The following is a 19,251-nucleotide window of genomic DNA, read 5'->3' as shown; positions in this document are numbered from 1 at the left end:
CACCTAACAGCCCCATCTCCCTTTCTAGTTTCAGGTTTCTGAAACAGATCGCGAACTTCGTCGAGAAAATTCAGTTGGAACGTCAAGACGGGCACACTCTTTTTCCTCAGACAGTAGGCAGGAGCCAGGCAGAGCCCAGGAATTCTTGAAACACCTCTCTTCCATTTGGAGGACACTAAGTTTTATTTGACGACAAAGGCAGTTCAATATGGCAGCAGGACTGAAGGGACACGAAGGAGTTGTTACAGTGATTTGGTGACAGTTCTTCCAACAACAGTGTCTTAAGGGAAGGTGGATCAAGAAAACCCAGAACTTTGGGGTTGCATTGAGAACTCGGCATGGCTCAGGTAAAAAGCTCTAGAGTCCTCCTCCTTCAAGATAACTGGGAAGCGTGTTTGCAGTTTCACTCTTAAATGCTGCCTTAGTCAACATACTGACCAACCCAGTGAGCCAAGCTCTGTATTAAGCACCAGGGGGAGATCTAGAGGAAGGAAAGGAGACAGGCCACAGCCCCTGCCTTCAGGGAGTTTCCAGTCAAATGAAGGAGGTAGGCTATACTGCATCACAGGCACTGATGGGACCTTTGCAAAGCAACAGGTACTCAGTTTACACTTGGTACATTAAGTGCTGAGGGGCGCGAGGGAGTAAACAGTCTTGTGAATGCTTCCTTTGTGTGTTGTTTGTGTGTTTTTTTTCAACAGGAATTTTATTGAGCTCTTGTTATATGCAAGGCATTGTGCTGGGGATACAAAAATGAATAAGCCGTCCCAGTCCCCAGCAAGCTTCTAGGCTAGGTGTGCTTGGGGGGTGGCGGGTGGGGGGTGAGATGGAGAGACAGTCTGTTACCAATCTTTATGTTCACACTACCTTGCATAGTGGCTAACTGTAGAGATTCAGTGAATCTGCTGATTGAAGGAATGTGCAATAATTGAGATATGTGTACTGCAGAAGAGAGAATGATACCTCTGCCTGGATGGAAACAGAAGATGAATCTTGAAGGATGCATAGGATTTTGCTAAATAATCAGAACAGGGCATTCAGACAAGGAGAACTTCATGGGCAGGGACTTAGAGGTCTGGGATGATGTGATGAGGTTGGGGGTATGGAGATAGCTTGCTGCGTTGAGGAAAGGATTCAAATGGGGGGGGGGTGGTTGGGGGTTAGGCTAGAGAGAAATGGGAAAATTGGGGTAAGGGAGTTGTTTCCTGGAGAATTAAGCAGAGTGTAACCCAAGGGTCTTTTATGCCTTGCTAAGGAATTAGACTTTATAAAGAGTGGGAACTCTGAAGAATGTTAACTAGAGTGACATCAGTGTATTTAGAAGGTAATTGCCATTGTGGGGATACAGGGCGGATTGGAGAGAGAGGATGACCTGATAGGCTATTGTTGGTATATTTTCATCATCTGGGTAGGAAAGTGATGTGCAGGGATCTCTAGAGCCTCTCTCAGCTTTCTTCCAGGGACCCTCCCCTACCAGTCTCACCAGGATGACAGCCTGATTGCAGTGTAATTGGCTTTCCTCCAGCTGCAGGCACAGCTTCCTCCTCTCCATGCAGAATAGGAGCCCTTTAGTTTCCTCCTTTGTCTGTTTGCAGCCCCTTTCACGGCGTCGTGTTCACTCTTGTTCTGAGAAGACTGCCGTTCACTAACTTTCTACGGGGCACAGCTGAGCATTTTACATCCTAGTTTAATTCTTAACCCTGTGAAGGTAGATACTATGATAAATATTTTCCATTTAAGGAAACTTAGGCTTAAAGAGGTGGAGTAATTTGCCCAAGATTATATAATGCAAACAGCAAGGCTAAGTTGTTGCTTTTTTTTTTTTTTTTTAACCTCCAGATCCTTTAGTCCAAAGTCTTTGAAGGTGAAGGAAGGGGTTCCAGGATATACTGACCATCTAAAAGGAATTTCTTTATAAATCACTTGTGGAAGTTTGCTGACCAACTACTACTTAAAAGTTCCTTCAGTAAGAAAAGTATAGTCTCTAGTGCTGGCTAAACAGTCAATTTAAAGAATGTAACAGTGGAAAGAGGACATTTTCTTAAACATTCCTTATGTAATTTTAAACTATATGTCGAGCAAGGAATGTGAGAAAATACAGGTATGCACACATATAAATGGCCAGGTAATGTGTGAACAGAAATTGTATATTCAGCTCCCAGATCCTTCCAAGTTGTTTAATTTTTATGTCTGTTATAATTGATACACTTAGAGGATTTAAAATCTAAAGAGAGCCGAACCGGTTTGGCTCAGTGGATAGAGCGTCGGCCTGCGGACTGAAGGGTCCCAGGTTCGATTCCGGTCAAGGGCATGTACCTTCGTTGCGGGCACATCCCCAGTAGGGGGCGTGCAGGAGGCAGCTGATCGATCTCATTGATGTTTCTAACTCTATCCCTCTCCCTTCTTCTCTGTAAAAAAAATCAATAAAATATATATAAAAATGAGCAAACTGTACTTTCTAAAAAAAAAAATAAAATCTAAAGAGAGAAATAACCTAATTTTACCGATAAACATTTGTGGAACCTGATAGAATATATACTTGGCGCTAGTGGGGTCTGTAAAGCTGAGTGCTATTGAGAGAAGGAGGAAGTTCCTCTAGAAATCTCCCATTTCAGTGGGTCAGCAGGACAGACTCATGCCCACTCCCAAGACCTAGAAACACTTCAAAGTAACATGTAGACCCACACTGTACCTAGCACAGCGCTAATGATAAAAGTGTCAATAATACTTGATTATTATAGCTAAATGATGGATGACAAAATAAGTAATTCCTGGTGAGATGAGTTAGGGAGGACTCTTGAAGGAAGCAGAGTTTTGTCTGTAGAGCGGTTTGTTCATAGGCAGGAGTAAAAGGTAGTTCTGTGGAGGATGGCAGCCTGTTTCTGCCCTGCCAGGTGACCTGATACCTCATCTCCTTTCAACTTAGGCAAGTCTCCTGGCTTGTGAAGGCCTAGCAGGTGTGAGTTTGGTTCCCACTGCAGCCAGCAAGAAGATGATGCTGAGCCAGATTGCCAGCAAGCAGGCCGAGAACGGAGAGCGGGCAGGTAGCCCTGATGTGCTGAGGTGCTCCAGTCAGGTACAGAGCTGGACTCCATTGTGGCACCTGGGGGTCGGGTGGCCCAAGCTCTCTGCCAGGAGATGCCAAGCTTTGATTCCTCAGTGCTTCTGTTTAAGGAAGTGGGGTAAGGGGATCCAATTGGGGAATGAATGAATATGGGTTTTTTAGAGAACAAAGAAGGGTCTTTTCTATACCTACATCCCCTTAAAACCAGAGTACTTGGGGAAGAAATGGATGAGTACTTTCTCTTAACCTTTGGGCAGGTGGTTTACTCTTATTTACAAGTTGCCTAAAAGTAGCATTTGGTCTTCTGTCTTGGGTTCTGAGATGGACTTTGAGTTTAGATTTGATTTGTATTCTAAGGGCCACCGAAAAGACAGCGATAAGTCCCGGAGCCGCAAAGATGAAGACAGCTTGGCTGAGGCCTCTCATTCAAAAAAGACTGTTAAAAAGGCAGGTAATGGGGTTACCCACAAACTGGTAGTTTGGTAATGGGGTAATCTTTCTTCTATGGCTCAAGCTGGAGCTTTCCCTAGGTGTTTTGGTCCCTCATAGCCAATGATTGTGTCACCCTAATTTCATCCAGAGACCACTTTGGTAGTTCATCTCTACCTTCTGCAGAACATCCTTGGTAAGGGAAGGAAGGTTAGAGAAGCATGAGATCCTGTGTCAGAGGACAGGCAGACTACGCCTCAGGTCCCATTAAAAATACTGAGTTTGCCTAGCTGGTTTGGCTCAGCAGATAGAGCGACCAGGTTCGATTCCAGTCAAGGGCACATACCTCAGTTGCAGGCTCCTCCCCAGCCTGGGCCCTGGTCAGGGCTCGTGCAGGAGGCAACCAATCGATGTATTTCTTTCACGTCGATATTTCTCTCTCTCTTCCACTCTCTCTAAAAATCAGTGGAGCCCTAGCTGGTTTGGCTCAGTGAATAGAGTGTTGACGTGCGGACTGAGGGGTCCCGGGTTCAATTCTGGTTGGGAGCGCATGCCCGAGTTGTGGGCTCAATCCCCAGCAGGGGGTGTGCAGGAGACAGCCGATCAATGACTCTCTCTCATAATTGATGTTTCTATTTCTCTTTCCCTCTCCCTTCCTCTCTGAAATCAATAAAGATATATTTTTTTTAAAAAAAATCAATGGAAAGCCCTAACTGGTTTGGCTCAGTGGATAGAGTGTCAGCCTGCGGACTGAAAGGTCCCAGGTTCGATTCCGGTCAAGGGCGTGTACCTGGGTTGCGGGCACATCCCCAGTGGCGGGTATGCAGAAGGCAGCTGATCGATGTTTCTCTCTCATCGATGTTTCTAACTCTCTATCCCTCTCTCTTCCTCTCTGTAAAAAACCAATAAAATATATTTTTTTAAAAATCAATGGAAAAATATCCTCAGGTGAGGATTTAAAAATATATATATATTGAGTTTGACAAGGCAGGCAGCTTAGCCACCCCCCTCCTTTCTTGGAGGATCTCTGAACTCTAGGGCAGTGGTCGGCAAACTCATTAGTCAACAGAGCCAAGTATCAACAGTACAACGATTGAAATTTCTTTTGAGAGCCAAATTTTTTAAACTTAAACTACATAGGTAGGTAATTGTTATTAACTTAATTAGGGCACTCCTAAGGCTTAGGAAGAGCCACACTCAAGGGGCCAAAGAGCCGCATGTGGCTTGCGAGCCACAGTTTGCCAACCACGGCTCTAGGCAATACGGGAGATGGTAGCATCGGAGGGTTTGCTTTGTCCATCTGCTGGAAATAGACCCTGAGTAGAATGGGGGCAAGAAGGGGACAGAGAGAGAGCCTCATGACGTGCCTGATTGTTGCCCACAGGTTGTAGTAGTGGAACAAAATGGTTCTTTTCAAGTAAAGATTCCCAAAAATTTTGTTTGTGAACACTGCTTTGGAGCCTTTCGGAGCAGTTACCACCTCAAGAGGCACATCCTTATTCATACCGGTAAGTCTTTTGCTCAAATTCAAGGAGGGGAGAATAGTCGATGGTTTGGGGTGTGTGTGTGTGTGTGTGTGTGTGTGTGTGTGTGTGTGTGTTAGGTTTATTTTATGTTATTTTTTTTGTTGGGTTTACTTTAAAGGGTATTAGAAGTAACGGAAGAAGGTAAATGAATGAGATAGAGATTGCATGGCTCTGTATCAAGTGTCACTGAGACCAACAGCTTTGTCGACCCTTCCCCGTTAGGTGTCTGCACATTGCTAAAAGTTAAAATTTCTGGGAAAATAACCTAGAACGAGGTCCCTGCCATGCATACCTCCTGATATTAACTTCTCTCTCCATCTGGGCCAGGTGAGAAGCCATTTGAGTGTGATGTATGTGATATGCGCTTCATTCAGAAGTACCACTTGGAGCGTCACAAGCGTGTGCACAGTGGTGAAAAGCCCTACCAGTGTGAACGGTGTCATCAGGTAAGCTCACATGTCATCCATCCACCCTCCACAGAAACTTTTCCTTCCCAAAGAACGGGGGCCCGCCCCACTCCCAGCCCGACAAAGGGCCATGATCAAGTCAGTACCTCAGGGTGAGGTGTATTTCTCTGGCCTTACGTAACTGCTCATGGGGAGGGGCCATTAGAATAATTGTAATAAAAATTTATAATAATAGTAACATTTCTTAAGGTCTTAATCTCTGCCAGGCACTATGAGAGCATCCTTCACATAGATTATTCTTAACATTCATTCCGTAATGTGTTGTCCTCATTTCACATGGGGGAAAATGGAGACTGAAAGAGGTTAAGCTTCCCAAGGACACAGCAGGTCAAGGGCAGAGTCAGAATTCAGTCAAACTTCAGAGCTGGAAGAAGAAAGGTAATCTCCGCTCTGAGAGTCAGTATCTGATCTGATGAGAATGTAAGAGCCAGGATCAAAACAAAGGACAAGAGATAAGAAATGATGACAACACCTCCTGGATGCTTCACTATGTCTCAAGCTTTGCTCCGTGCTCTTACATTGAGTCTTCAGAACACTAGAAGAAAGCTCCATGAGGCTGAGATTTTGTCCCTCTGGTTCTCCACTCGATTCTGCAGCCCCAAGAACTGTACCTGCCTTGAGATTGAGACTCAATAAAACTTTGATGAATGAAGGAGCCACAGTCTGAGTAGGTACATTTAGCCCCATTTTTCAGATAGATGTGCAGATGGAAAACTGTTAGGTAACGTGCCACACAGCTACTTGGTGGCAGAGCCAAGATTCAGACGTCTCAGTTTATTTGTTCTTAACCACTATGCATTCATGCCATCTGTGTACGTTCTGAGGCAACATAAAATTGGTTATATGCCTCCTGTGTGGGGAAGACAGGTCTAGCCAACAGGTATCTGAGTTCCTCCTCTCAGGCACTTAACCCTCCCTTTCTTCTCAGTGTTTTTCTCGGACAGATCGATTACTCAGACACAAACGGATGTGCCAAGGGTGCCAGTCCAAGACTTCCGACGGGCAGTTTTCTCTATAGGCGCAAGGGGCCCTGGGTGGTGGGAGTGATGAGAAGACTCTACCGAAGAACGCACCCTCCTCTGGTCTGACGGTCCCACCACCACCCCGTGTGTACCTGTCCCCTCCTGGAGGAGTGGACCTAGGAGACCAGAAGAGTGCATCAGGGGACAACAGCCCCAGAGCCTCAGCTCTGTAAATAATCTGAGACTATGAGTATCTCGGGGAAGTTCCTACAGCATTCCTGGGCAGGAAAGCTAGTCCCTGGACCCTTGGCTGAGTTCATAGGTGGGGGACTCAAGGTACAGGACCAAGACTGAAATGTGGCTCCCACAACCTTGGACTCCAACTGGCAGCTGAAATGAAAAAGGTTGGGAGAGGGATTTGTTTATTTGTTTGTCCTGTTCTTATTTTTGTTTATCCAAAAGCAATTTCAGCAGGTACACTGTGGATACAGGTAATCTGGAGGCATAGAACCATAGCCCCAGGGACGATGGGTGGTCCAGCCCTCCAGAATTGAGTTTTTAGTTGCAATTGATCCTCAGTGTCCCACAGCCCTGCCCCTTACCTCCTGCTTGAAGGAGAATAGGCCCAGGGATGGCAGCTGAGCTTACTTTGGCTTCCTTATACACTAGGGACAAAAGGAAGAACAGTAGGAGGAGCAGACGAGGGCTGGATCCAAGAAGAGTGGACAGGTACCTGTTATTTCCTCTGGGGAAGAGTAAGAGTTGTGCCCATGGATGTTGTCATGAACCATGCCACACTGGTACCTGACGGGGTCAGCCTAAGTGCCTTTTGGGGGAAACTTGGGTGACAGTGGCTCATGAAGCCCTTTCCTTCTCTCTTAGGGCAGTTGACCTTGGAAATAGTTTGTGGCTACCTCGCTGCCATTGATTCCTAAGCCAAACGGGGGTGTTGAGCAGGGAGTCATAGATATCAAAGTAGTTCTTCCTCCTTGTGCCCTCTTTGGAACCACCCAAGACTAGTCCTAAGTTGAGTAACAGCTGTTCGGGAAACAGGAATTAGGTGTCCCTTGACATGACAGCTGAGCGGTGTGAGCTGTTCTCTCTGCCCAAGTCCTATCACTGTATTCAGGTAGAGGAGATAGGGGTCTGGCCTTTGGTCCCAAAGAACAAGATCTTGGCTTCCTTCTTGACGGCCATCCCTACCCAACAAAGAACTGGGGGGAGTAGAAGAGCTGCAGAGAAAGGACTGAGGATGAAACCTAATGTAGGATTTATTCTTAACCATACTCTTTGCTTCTCTCTGCTCCCAACACCATCATCCTATCCACCCTCAAAAAAATGATCTGGGGTGTGTGTGTGAGTGTCCGTGTTTGCGTGCTTGGAGACGGCATATTATTGAGCCAAGCTCCTCTGTGGCCTCTGCGCAGGGGAGGGCGAGCATGAAACAGCCTCCCCCGCCCCAAACCTGAGGGTGTGTAAGGTCCCAGCAGGACCTGAGAAACTCAATTTAGGCCAGGGGAGGGCTTTGTTTTGGAGGTGTTTTTGTTTTTGTTTTTAGACTGATTCAACAGAGTGGGGGTTAGATGTTTCTAACTTATGCCAGGGGCTTGTGAACATTATTTTCTAAAGTGAAATGAAAAGCCCTCTTCCTGCTAAGGAAAGGATCCTTATGGAAGGCCTGGGGTTTGTGGCCTGCGTTCTGTGGCCTGCCCTGACCTGTGGAATGAGGAGTAATCATGGAGACTTGATGAACCTGACCAAGCTGTCTGTGGGGATCCTATGGCCTCTAGGAAATGTGAGTTCTTTCCCAGAAAGTGTAGGGAACAGCAGCAACATACTCCTGGTGTTCCCTATTCTGGAAGAGAGCATGGGGGAATGGGGCAGTCCTCTGTGCCTCTGAGGTGTGAGGCTCTCAGGGAAAGAGGAAAGGGGCATGACACCCTTTAGGTTTTTCCTGAGAGCATCTGAGATCCTTTGGGGAGACCTTGGGGATGTGTGTGCCGCCCTGTGCTTTAGGCTGGCACTCCCAGGGGTTGTGTCAGAATCGCTCTGTGGCCCCTGTTAGGGCATTTTTCTGCATGTGAGCCAGCCCCTTCCTGGGAGAGTGCTCTGCTCAGGCTGGAATTTGTCTGTTGTTCACCTCTGGGAATATCTTCTGAGAAGAAGGATACATTTAGAAAATTGTCCTCCCAAGAGCGCTTTTGAAAATGGGAGGCTCACTCCCTGCCTCTGGGTTGTGGGTTGGGGTGGGTGGGTGTGGAGAGAAGCACGCGAGTGATCAATGCCCCTATGTGTGTGAATGTGTGTTTAGGTCAGGATGTGCCCTGGCCCCAGCAGGCCTCAGCTTCCTGCCTGAGGGGTGGGAGAGGGGAAATTAAGTGGATATGTAGAGCCATACCAGAACCACCCCTGCCAACGCCTGGGTGTGGGGGAGACCCAGGAGCAGGGGATTAGTTTGGTTGTCCAGGTGCTGATGTTCTGGGGTCATGGATATATAAGGAGAGGGAAGCAAAGAGGTGAAAGGAGTGATTTAGCGTCCATGGGGGGGGGGGGGGCAGGAGCCCCACTTATACCCCAGGGAAACCATAGACTAAGACTGCAGCAAAGGCTCCTGGGCCCAACACCCCACCCTTTATTTGCTGGGATGGGGTCTAGCACTGGAAAGATGCCTCAGGTGTGTTTGGAGTGAAGGGAAAGGGAGATAGGGCAGGCTCTCAGAGACCAGGCTGTGGAATTGGACCCGGGAAAGAGTAGCCCCAGTTCCTGGGTGAACTGCTATACCAGGCCCTACCAGCCCTGCCCTTCCCAGCACCCCAAGTCTTTTCCGTCCACCCCCAACAGCCTCTTGTCATCACTTAGCTACTGACTGTGCCCCACGGCTTGACATCGGAGGGTTAAGAGACACAGAGTCCTGCCACGACTTTTACTATAACCCTCTCCTCAGACTCTCTGCCTCTGCTGTAGCTCTGGGGCTTTTATCTTAATCCCTCCTACCTGCCTCTCCACCCACCCTCTCTCTCTTTTTTTTTTTTTTTAATATACTTATTTTGCTATGGGGGGTGGGGAATATCAAATGAACAAGATCACTTTTAAATGGTAGTTTTTATAAGATGTTATAAACTTGTATCTTTTTACCATTAAAGTGCAGTGTATGTTCCTTCGTGATATATTTAGGATATTTAAATAAAAAGAAAATGGGGCTTTTTTACATACTATCTCATCTTTGAAAAGAATATCTTGTGGGGAATTTTTTTCACTGGGGCCAACATGATCTCCCTTTTCCCCCCAAATATCACCATCCTGCAATTTCTAGTACCCTCTAAACTGCCACTTTAAAACGCCCCTTCTCACAGGCAGGCAACAAGCAGAACTGAAACCGAGGCATCTAAAATACATATATGTGTATTAATTCTGATGAAGAGAAAAAAACCCTGCTGGACAAGACAGAATGAGGTTGGATACCAGCATACACAGTGTTTGTTAAAGTGATCTGTAATCTGAAGATTCTTTATTGTATTTGTGGATGGGGCAACCCCCACTTCTTGAGGGGTGGGGAAGCAAGGGTGCGGCAGGAGGCCGGCCCTCTGGGGTGTCCAAGTACCGTAGGTGGTGATTAGTCCCCCAGCAGGCTGCTGCCTGATAGACCCAGAGCCCTAATTCCCACCATCCCCCCAGGAAGAAGAACCCTGGAGTGAGTAGCCCTACCCTCTTCAGAGAGGACTTTCTGGAGCTTGAAAGCGGGGGTTAATAATGGTCGTGACGGCGCTTTTGTAGAGAGGATTTCTGTCCTGGGGGAAGAAGTTGGAAATGATGAGGAAAAGTCCCAGGACTTCTCCTTTAGCTAATCCTAAGGGCCAACCTAGAACTTGAGCCAGACCCTAAAAGCCTGTGGACAGGCCACAAACACCTAGGTGACGGCGGCTGGGGCGGGGGGGGGGGGGGGGGAGGTGTTGGGGGTCAGGGCTGAGGGTGGGATGAGACAGCTGGGGCAGAGGACCTAACCCAGGAAAGCAAGTGAAAACCAGCCCAGCGGGCTAGGAGGCAGTCTCACCTGCTTCCAGTTGGGCTGCTGCCGCTCCTTCTCAAAGCGCTTGTATTCTCGGCGGTCATAGATTTCCACGGAGAGCCGATAAGCCAGGACCAGCCCCAGTCCCACTGCCACAATGCCCCCCACACAGCCTAGCACAATGGCCTGGGTGTGGTCTGCTCCCTCTATGGGGGTGAAACAGAAAGACTTCTGGGCGGGTGGGACACAGAGATTGAGCACCAGTTGCCCAATGTGTGTGCAACCCCATCCAACCTCCCCGGCAGCCCCTGTCATTGAAAACAAAGGGACTCAGCAGGTTTATGTTCAGTGCCCAGTTTTTTAGCCTCCGCTGGATCCATTACCGCCACTTTTGCCTGGATTCTCAGCTCTGCTTCAATCCCTAGTCTGGGTCCTCTGTCTTTACCTCCCCAATCTGAGTTCTGAGGCCCCACCCATCAACCTTCATGGCTCCATTTGGCATGTCCAAGGCATCCCTGTCCACTTACTCTCTTGGGGTCGCACTCTCAGCGTGACCCTGCCTCCGGCTTCCTCCTCCACCAGGAAGAAGAACAGCTGGTTATCCAGGGTCCTCTCTTTGCACCAGCCGTCATCCAGCATAGGGGCCAGAGCCAGAGTCACGTTGGTATGGGCACACGCCATGCTGCAGTTGGTGGCCAGGACACCAGTCCCAAAGGCCCCACACTCTGCACAGTCCCTGTCCAATAGACACCAGTAAGTTACTGCCTGGGCAGTTGTCACCCACACCACATGGAGGAAAGCAGGCAGGGGCCCCAAATGCCAGGCCTGAGGCCTCACCTGTGTCTCTCGCATGGCGTCTTGCAGCCTGGGCACTGATCACATAGGGCACCGTAGTAGCCGTCCAAGCACTGGCAGCGGTTGCATTTGCAATGTCCATGCCCACTGCAGAGCCTTCCCTCAGGACCGACGCAGCCATCCACGTCCCCACTGCACTCACACGCTCTGCCCGTGCGGTTGGTGTGACAGTGACACACTCCACATTGGCAGAGGCCAAAGCCTGGAGCAGAGTCACGCACAGGGTGACAAACATGTTCCACACACGCAATGGACAGCACAGCCTAGAGCTGACCTGTTCCCGTGCATCCAGTCCCCGCTCAGGATGCCACTTGTGTGCCCCAGCTCCTACACCAGAATCTCCGTACTTGCCCTTAGTGCCTTAAAGGTCCCAGACCCTAAATACCCTTCAGAGCCACTCTGAACCCTTCCTTCTCCCACAGGCCCCCAGGTACCTCCACAGAGGATGCCCTCGTGTCGCTCACAGCTGGCATCGTCACACTCGCACAGGCGCCCAGAGCTCTGTCCGCTGCAGCTGCAGCGTCCACACTGACATCGTCCCTTCCCGCTGCACAGGGGCCCTGTCCCATTGGGGCCCCGGCACCCAGATTCCAGATCTGGGGAGGACATCTCAGACTCAGAGCACTCACAGAGTCGACCCAGGCGGCCTGGGTCACAGCTGGGAGGGGAAAGAAAGGGAGAGAGGTGGGTCCGAGAGTTGGGTCATTCCTTTACCTGTCTTTCCCAGGATACTCTAAACCCAAGGTCTCACAAGAGTTTAGATGGTGGCTGAAGGGATGTGGAATATAGTAAAGTACCAAGGAGTGGAGGAGCAGAGTGAGTCCTGGTGGAGGGGCGGGTCTCAGCATTCTGGGAAGCTTCAGGAGATAAAAATCAGGGTGCAGTGTAGGGATGTGTAGGAAAAACTTGTCTAGAGATGCCAGTGGAAGAATAGAAGGCAAGGGAGGAGGAATACAGGGGCTGTATTTGTGGGGGGCTGCATAGGTGGAGGAAAGCTAGCGGCCCTCACCTGCACACCCCGCATTGTAGGTGCCCGTGGTCACTGCAGTGGGGCGCTGGGAGCTGGGTGTCATGGCAGTTGCAATCGCAGAGTGTGTGCAACTCCACAGTCAGCTCCTCTGAGAAGCCAAGAGCTCGGAACTTCAGAAAATGGGGCCCTGGGAGGCAGCGGGTAGCTTGGAAAGTAACCAAAAAATTCACCTGAGGGCAGAATGGGCAGAAATCAGACTAAACTCATACATGCACCCCTGTGCACAGGGCTCACACCCCAAACCTATGGGTCATCCAGAACCCTACTCCTTAGTAAATTAAGGGACAGTCAATGCTAACACCCATCTCCTAGCAACATGCTGGAAGCTAATCATTAAACCCCTTCAGAAAGGGTGGATGGGGAACTACCTCAAATTCTTGCATTGTTCTCTGTGCCTGCCCCCATCTTTTCCTTCCTGCCTCAATATCCCACCCCCACCCCCACTTCCTTCATTCTGCCTATTTTTTTAAGTTGATTTTAGAGAAACATTGGTTTGTTCCACTTATTTATGCATTCACTGGTTGATTCTTGTATGAGCCCTGACCAGGGATCAAACCCGCAACCTTGGCATATTGGGGACGATGCTGTAACCAACTGAGCTACCTGGCCAGGGCCCCTTCTGCCTATTGCAACTGGCTCTCACCGTCTGGTTGATTCGGACATGGTTGCACTGGCCCCGGTCCCCAGGCTCACCAGCCCTCTTCTCATGACCCCCACACTGAGATTCGTAAGAGATGTGGACCCCCGGAGGGAGTGGAGAGTGCTCGAGGGTCACAGTGGATGACAGGCTCTGTGGGAAGAGAATGAGTGACCACATGAAGGTGGACTCTGATCCCACCTCATGCCCTCTCCAACCATTCCAGATTCTGCCAGAACCCTGCCCTCAGCCCACCTCAAGGCTCCTTCCATTCTGCCTAGTCTGGAGGCATCTCTGGAGGAGGGACCTGCGAGAACCTCGAGGGGAGTACAGGGGGATCCAGGGCCTCTACTAGCACTTCACTGCAGCTGCAGCCAGCGAGCCAGGGCTTGCTGGGGCTCAGGGGCTGGCCAGGCACCATAAACATGCAGCAGCTGTGTTCTCAAATCCCAAATCGGGACATACAACCTGTGTACATACAAGGTCTAAAGGGCAATTCTCCCAGACTTTGTCCTGGAAAATTTGATACCGGCTCAGGTTTTCTCACTGTGGTTTTAGGAAATGGTTCCTGTCATCAAGAAGCCTACAGTCTAGTTACAAAAATAAGACCTAAACCAAGAAACACTTAAGAATTTTTATGGTTCCTCCTACCTGTAAAACTCTGTTTCCTGTGAAGAATATCTGGATTGTTTATAAGATTAATGAAAGCAGGTTCTGGATATTACATCATTTATGTACAGACTGACTAGAGGACAAATCCCAGCCCTTCTCTCTTTTATCTGAGTGACCTTGGGTAAGTCACTGAGCTTCCTTGTGTCTGTACCCCATCTATAAAATAGGGATGGTAATAGTTACCCAGCAGCAGGTTTTGTGAGGTTAAATGGGATAGCAATCGAAGTATGTGCACTTGGCATATAATAAAAGCTCAATGAATATTACTTTCCTTCCTTGCTCAGAGCTGGGCTCCATTCTCTACACAAATCAGACGCTTAAGATTTGTGAATGTAAGACTGATTGAGTGAATGAACTATTAAGACAACCCTATGCAAGCTGCAGGTAGGAGCTGTGGTGGGTTACCCAAAAAGCAATTATCCCCTCTTAGTTCTGCCACCCCTCTTGAGGGCCCTTTCTCACTTTGCCCCAGTGTCTGCCCTCACCATCCCCCCCCCGCCCCCTACCCTCCCCCCCTCCCCGTCTCCGTCCCCTTCAGCTCCTCACATTATACGCGTCCATGATGAGCTGTACCACATTGCTGGAGTTCTCACTCAGCTCCCCCACTGCGGACTTAGGGATCAGTTTACTCAGCTCCTGAATTATGAGGAGTTGAGGGAAAGGGTGGGTCACAACTCCAGAGAAATGGGCTTCAGGGGGTTTGGAAGGAGGGCATATGGGGGAGAGAAGAATGGGACTTTGAGAGACTTAAGGAAGGTTCAGGGTGGGAGGGCTCTCACCTGGTAGACAGGCAGTGTGGCACTGGTGACAGCAAAAATGGGCTGGATGTTTGCTGCAGAGAGAGCCTGGGCTACCTGACCCACAGAGGGGTAGTCCTGGAGCAGGGAATGGGGACAAGGTGAGCACCGCAGGTCCTTCAAGCACTCCAGGTACCCTCAGCCCAGGAAATCCAGGAACTGGGGTTCCACCAGCTACAGGAGCCCTGGGGACTTGGCAAGGGAGGGAGGGGCTAGGGAGTCTGAGCAGCGGGGGTGGAGCTGCTGGGGAAAACAGCTGGGTGGTTACCAGCGAGGAGAATGAAGCTGGGGGGATGGGGGTCCTGGGAAGAGAGAAGGTGGGGCTCAGACGGGGAGGGACATGGGACTAAGATGGACTCACAAACTCTGGGCTGCGACTATAGAGGCCATTGCTGTCCAAGTGGCAATGCCCATCACTGGGCATGAAAATGCCACCCAACTTTCCATCCCCAGCTGTGTGGAACGTGTCATCTGAAGTGAACACCAGCAGCCGAGACACATTTCTCCAGCCAATCTGCTCCTAGGGTCGGGTAGGGGGTAGGCTGTGCACCTGGGCAGGGCCTGTGAGCCACCCCAGCCAGCAATGTGAGCCAGGGATTTGGCCAGCTTCATTCTGAGTCAGTTTGTCTGTACCCCCGCCCCCAGCTCCCTGCTTCTTTTCCCTAGACCCTAAGGCAGGGTTGCTGCTAGTGGAAGCATTCTTGTGAGTTAGAAAACGTGCCTCTTCCTCAAGATATTTTACTTCAGTTTACTAGGAAATTGTCAAAATAAATATGCAAACTACGGTGAGGATACAAATGCTACCCTGTGGAACTGTGTCCTGCACAACTGTAGGTGGCAGTCTTGGCCCCCAACAGCCCTTCAGATTCAGACCCCTGCCCCACCTTCTTACCTGGCAGAGTGCAGCCTGTAGAATGGCATCGAAGCCACCTTCAGGTGAGTCCAGGTTGCCAGACACACTCTGGCGCCCCACCTCCCGCTCGAAGGCCTTGGCATCCCCCGTCAGGGATAGCACGTGGTGAAAGCTGAAGGGGGGCTGGCAGCGCTCCAGTCGGGTGGGGCAGGGATGGCGAAGCTTGGAGGGCACTGTGCTCACGAAGGGCAGTACCGTCTTGTCCACGAAGGAGCCAAAGCCTAGGGGAGGGAGGAGGGATGAAAGCTGTGCCCGAAGTCTCTGGGCCGCGGCAGCAGGATGGGAGGGCCCCTGCTGAGGACTAGGAAGGGAGGAGTCCGTGGGGGTGGGGGGCCCTCGAGGAGCCAGGTGTTCCAAAAGGGCAGGGACCCGGTACCTGGCCGGGTAAAAGGCTGAATCCACCAGCTCAGGGAAGTGGGGGGAGGGAGGAGATGAAGAGGACACAATGGGGGTTCAGGCAAGGGTTTCCGAAAGCTGAGCAAGAAGGTGGAGTGTAAGGTGTAGCAGCAGCATGAGGCAAAGGAGACTGCGAACGGAGAAGAGGTGAGCACAGATGTGCAACCAGGGACAGTGGCATTTAGAGACACGGCTGAGACGGAGGCATCAGGGCAGTAGCTGAGTTGGTAGGTCCAGGGCACTGCCTGAGCCCTGGGAGCTGCCTGCACACACATCTCTCCAGACTCGGGGCCTCAGTTACACTCCCTGTAAAATCATTGGTTCCACTGGGCAGTCACTTAAGTCCCCTCCAGCTCAGACCTAGAAGATGCGTGTCTTTGGGGGAAGATGTCAGCCTGTTAACCCTGGGAGAGGGCAGGTGGGGTCCTTGTGTGTCCAGGACGTTGGCAGAGGCTAAGGCAGCGGTTGAAGTTCGAGGCAGAGGCTGGCAGGTGGTGGGGCTGCGCTGCGCTCACCAATGCGCACGGACTGGGTGACCTCCTGCAGCCGCACAAGCAGGGCGTGCCCGAGCTGGCGCACGAACTCCAGGTCGTCCTTCATGGAGTAGCTCAGGTCCATAAGGTAGTACAGGTCCACAGGGTACCCCTCGGCACGGAGGAAGCGGACCTGCAGCTGCTGGGGCTCCCCTGGGGACAGGGCAGTGGGGGTCAGCGGGGCACGTTCAGATCCACACCCAGACTTCTGCCCCAGCACTGCCCCAGCTCACTCACCGGGGCGCAGCGTGACCCGCACCCGCTGCGGTGCCAGCTGAGTGGCCCCCTCACCGCCCCGGGAGCCCTGGCTGAGCGGCTGGTCCTGCAGCACCTCCTGCTGGCCGTGGGGCTCTTCCAGCTCCCCTGGGGGGCAACCCCGAGCCAGCAGCTCCTCACGCGAGGCGCAGCGCCGCTCCTCCGCCTCCCCTGACGCTGTGAAGTTCTGTACCGCAAGGGTAGATGGGTCAGGACCCTAATCCTCTCCGCCACTCCCCCATCACCCCCAGTCCTGCTCCCAGCCCGAAATACTGCCACTTCTAACCCCTCCTCTCTCAGTCAACTCCTTGAGCCCCTCTGATTCCCTCCCCTCCCCTCCCCTCCCTTCCACAGCTGTCCTTGAACCCTGGGCCTTTCTTCCTTGTCAGAGCCCACTTCCTCCCTTATCTCGACTCCCCCCTTCCCCAGCCAACTACCCTTCCCCTCCCCCTAGGGCCGCAGACTTCCTGTTGAGAATCTCTGGGGCCTCACTTCCACAAGAAAAGGAGGAGCCCTGCCTGCTAATCCTGCCTCCCCTGCTTGCTCAGGCGGAAATGGGAAGGGGATCAGGCTAAGACTCACAGTTCCTGGGAAGGGGAAAGGATAGGGGCAGAAGAGGAGGCCCCGTCGCCCCAATATGTCTGGTACCCCTGGGACTGGCTGGGAAGCCACAGAGGAAGGAAATGGTTAAAGTGGCTTCTCAGCTGGCCTGGGTGCCAGTCTCTGATCTGGGGATTGGAGGAGGCAGGCATACACAGCTGTCCCAAGAGCCGCCACCTGGCACCTCTGCTCTGCCACCTGCAGACTGAGTCTTCCGGTCATCTCGTTTTCACTGTGTGCCTTTCTCCTGGGCCTGCGCAGCCTCTTGTAGCTCTGTCTCCTAGTGAGTTTGCCTTCAATTCTCATCTTTCTGAAAAATTCCATTTTTCTGTGAGTGTTCTGCCTCACCCCTGTCTCAGGCACTGCTACTCCATGGGCCCTGCCTCTTTAAGGCGTAAACAAAGAACAGCCTAGCCCAGCCAGCGTGGCTCATGGTTGAGTGTAGTCCTGTGAACCAGGAGGTCACAGTTCAGTTCCCAGTCAGGGCACATAACCGGGTTGTGGGCTTGATCCCCAGTGTGTGGGGCATGCAGGAGGCAGCGGATCAATGATTCTTTCTCATCATTGACGTTTCCATCTCTCTTTCACCCTTCCTCTCCGAAATCAATAAAAAAATAGATATTTTAAAAAAACAAAGAACAGCCTTGTTTTTGACCAGCCAGAGAGACACCCACTCCTCGGCATCCTTCTTGGCCACTGAGGTAATTCACTGAAACCCACAGGTTTCCAACTCCTTCCCTCTACTTCCCCAGTCACAGGCTAATGCATACCTAGGAACACACCCCTGGCACCCCCAACACCAACTCAGGGACCTAATCATACACTTTCTGCCATGGATTGCCCCCCATTGTGATAGTATTAGAGATAGGGTCTCTGGGAAGAAATCAGGGTTAGGTGAGGTTATGAGGGTAGAACACTCATGATGGGATTAGTGCCCTTATAAGAAGAATCATAAGAGCTTGATCTGCGGCCCATCTGAAAGCCAGGAAGGGAGCTCTCACCAGGAACCAAAGCTGCTGGCACCTAGGCCTTGGACTTCCCAGCCTCCAGAACTGAGAAATAAATTCCTGTGTTTAAGCCAACCAGTCAATGATACTTTGTTATGGCGGCCTGAGCTGACACTTCTCACGTGTGTACATGCACAATAGGTCCCTCTACCTATACACAAGCATGAGTCCCAACAGAATATACTTCCTCCAGATTCACAGTCACAAGTCTTGTCCATACACACACACACACACACACACACACACACACACAATAGATATAAACTTGCATGCACAGGAATCTTGCATGTGTGATTGTGCACACACAAACACAATCACACACAAAAGTCCTATGTGCACAGACTCAGTCACACACAGGACTGCAGAGTGCACCCAGAAAAATCACACATGTGCCCACACATTCATGCACACATATCCAGACTGCATATACACCTATACATGGCTCAAAGGCCACAGGCCCATTTTTACCAGTTGCTTGCACCATGCACAGCTTGGATGTGAGAGGATGCACTTCTTGCAGGATGGGGCTGGCTTGCAGGATCCCAGCAGGGACAGATCAGGATCACCCCATTCTGTGGCCTCCCCTGGGGATGAGATCTTGGCGTCCAGTTCACTCTCACTTCTGCTCAGAACCAGCAGGAAAACAAGAACCATTGACAAAGCCACCATGGCCTGAAATTGGATATGAAGGGAGACATGTCGATCATTAGGGAGGACCCATCTAAGTTCTCAGTCCTCTAAACTTAACCTGTGGTTGTCACTCTCAAAGCTCTACCCCAGCTCTTTATCTCCCCTCATAGTTTCACTTCCCTGTGTGGATTCAGCAGCTTCTTCAAAATGGCAAGAAGGGGCAAGTACTGGGTCATGACCCATCTCTCCTATGTGCAGACTTGAAGAGCCCAAGGTGGGCCCTAGCCAGTTTGGCTCAGTGGATAGAGCGTCACCCTGCAGACTGAAGGGTCCCAGGTTTGACTCCGGTCAAGGGCATATGCCCGGGCTCGATACCCAATAGAGGGCATGCAGGAGACAGCCAATCAATGATTCTCTCTCATCACTGATGTTTCTCTCTCTCTCTCTCTCTCTCTCTCTCTCTCTCTCTCTC

General features: G+C 50.8%; 2 protein-coding genes across 7 annotated transcripts in view; one reads left to right on the top strand and one right to left on the bottom strand.

The window, feature by feature from the left end:
* Positions 1–9,948, top strand: part of ZNF740 (zinc finger protein 740) — a 10,932-nt gene extending 984 nt beyond the window's left edge. The window contains exons 2-8 of one of the 6 annotated variants that reach the window (XM_081084889.1): positions 29–347; positions 2,927–3,076; positions 3,422–3,511; positions 4,878–5,001; positions 5,347–5,465; positions 7,118–7,177; positions 9,802–9,948. In XM_081084889.1, the coding sequence (XP_080941015.1) occupies positions 339–347; positions 2,927–3,076; positions 3,422–3,511; positions 4,878–5,001; positions 5,347–5,465; positions 7,118–7,138 (513 nt within the window). In that variant the 5' untranslated portion in view covers positions 29–338 and the 3' untranslated portion in view covers positions 7,139–7,177; positions 9,802–9,948. Of the gene's footprint in view, positions 1–28; positions 598–2,926; positions 3,077–3,421; positions 3,512–4,877; positions 5,002–5,346; positions 6,144–6,414; positions 7,178–9,801 lie in introns of those variants that run through there. The other 5 variants (XM_081084887.1, XM_081084886.1, XM_081084888.1 and 2 more) reach the window with 5 other exon arrangements.
* Positions 9,834–19,251, bottom strand: ITGB7 (integrin subunit beta 7). Its single transcript, XM_081084876.1, has 14 exons — positions 18,618–19,251; positions 16,525–16,729; positions 16,270–16,440; positions 15,338–15,579; positions 14,807–14,965; positions 14,428–14,523; positions 14,195–14,284; positions 12,983–13,129; positions 12,319–12,509; positions 11,744–11,967; positions 11,292–11,511; positions 10,982–11,190; positions 10,500–10,660; positions 9,834–10,236 (listed from the first exon to the last, which is right to left on the bottom strand). The coding sequence occupies exons 1-14, from the start codon at positions 18,816–18,818 to the stop codon at positions 10,159–10,161; spliced, it is 2,394 nt and encodes a 797-aa protein (XP_080941002.1). The 5' UTR covers positions 18,819–19,251; the 3' UTR covers positions 9,834–10,158.

Source organism: Myotis nattereri, assembly GCF_964212035.1.
Source record: "Myotis nattereri genome assembly, chromosome: 2".
NCBI classification, from domain to species: Eukaryota; Metazoa; Chordata; class Mammalia; order Chiroptera; family Vespertilionidae; genus Myotis; species Myotis nattereri.
This window is presented reverse-complemented; position numbering and strand designations above follow the sequence as displayed.

Excerpts from the sequence above, each read along its gene's own strand:
- ITGB7 (XM_081084876.1), bottom strand. The coding sequence starts at position 18,818 with ATGGTGGCTTTGTCAATGGTTCTTGTTTTCCTGCTGGTTCTGAGCAGA. Across the intron at positions 15,580-16,269 it reads CACCCAGTCCGTGCGCATTG|GCTTTGGCTCCTTCGTGGAC; the intron begins GTGAGCGCAGCG and ends TCCCTCCCCTAG. Across the intron at positions 11,512-11,743 it reads CGAGGGCATCCTCTGTGGAG|GCTTTGGCCTCTGCCAATGT; the intron begins GTACCTGGGGGC and ends ACTCTGCTCCAG.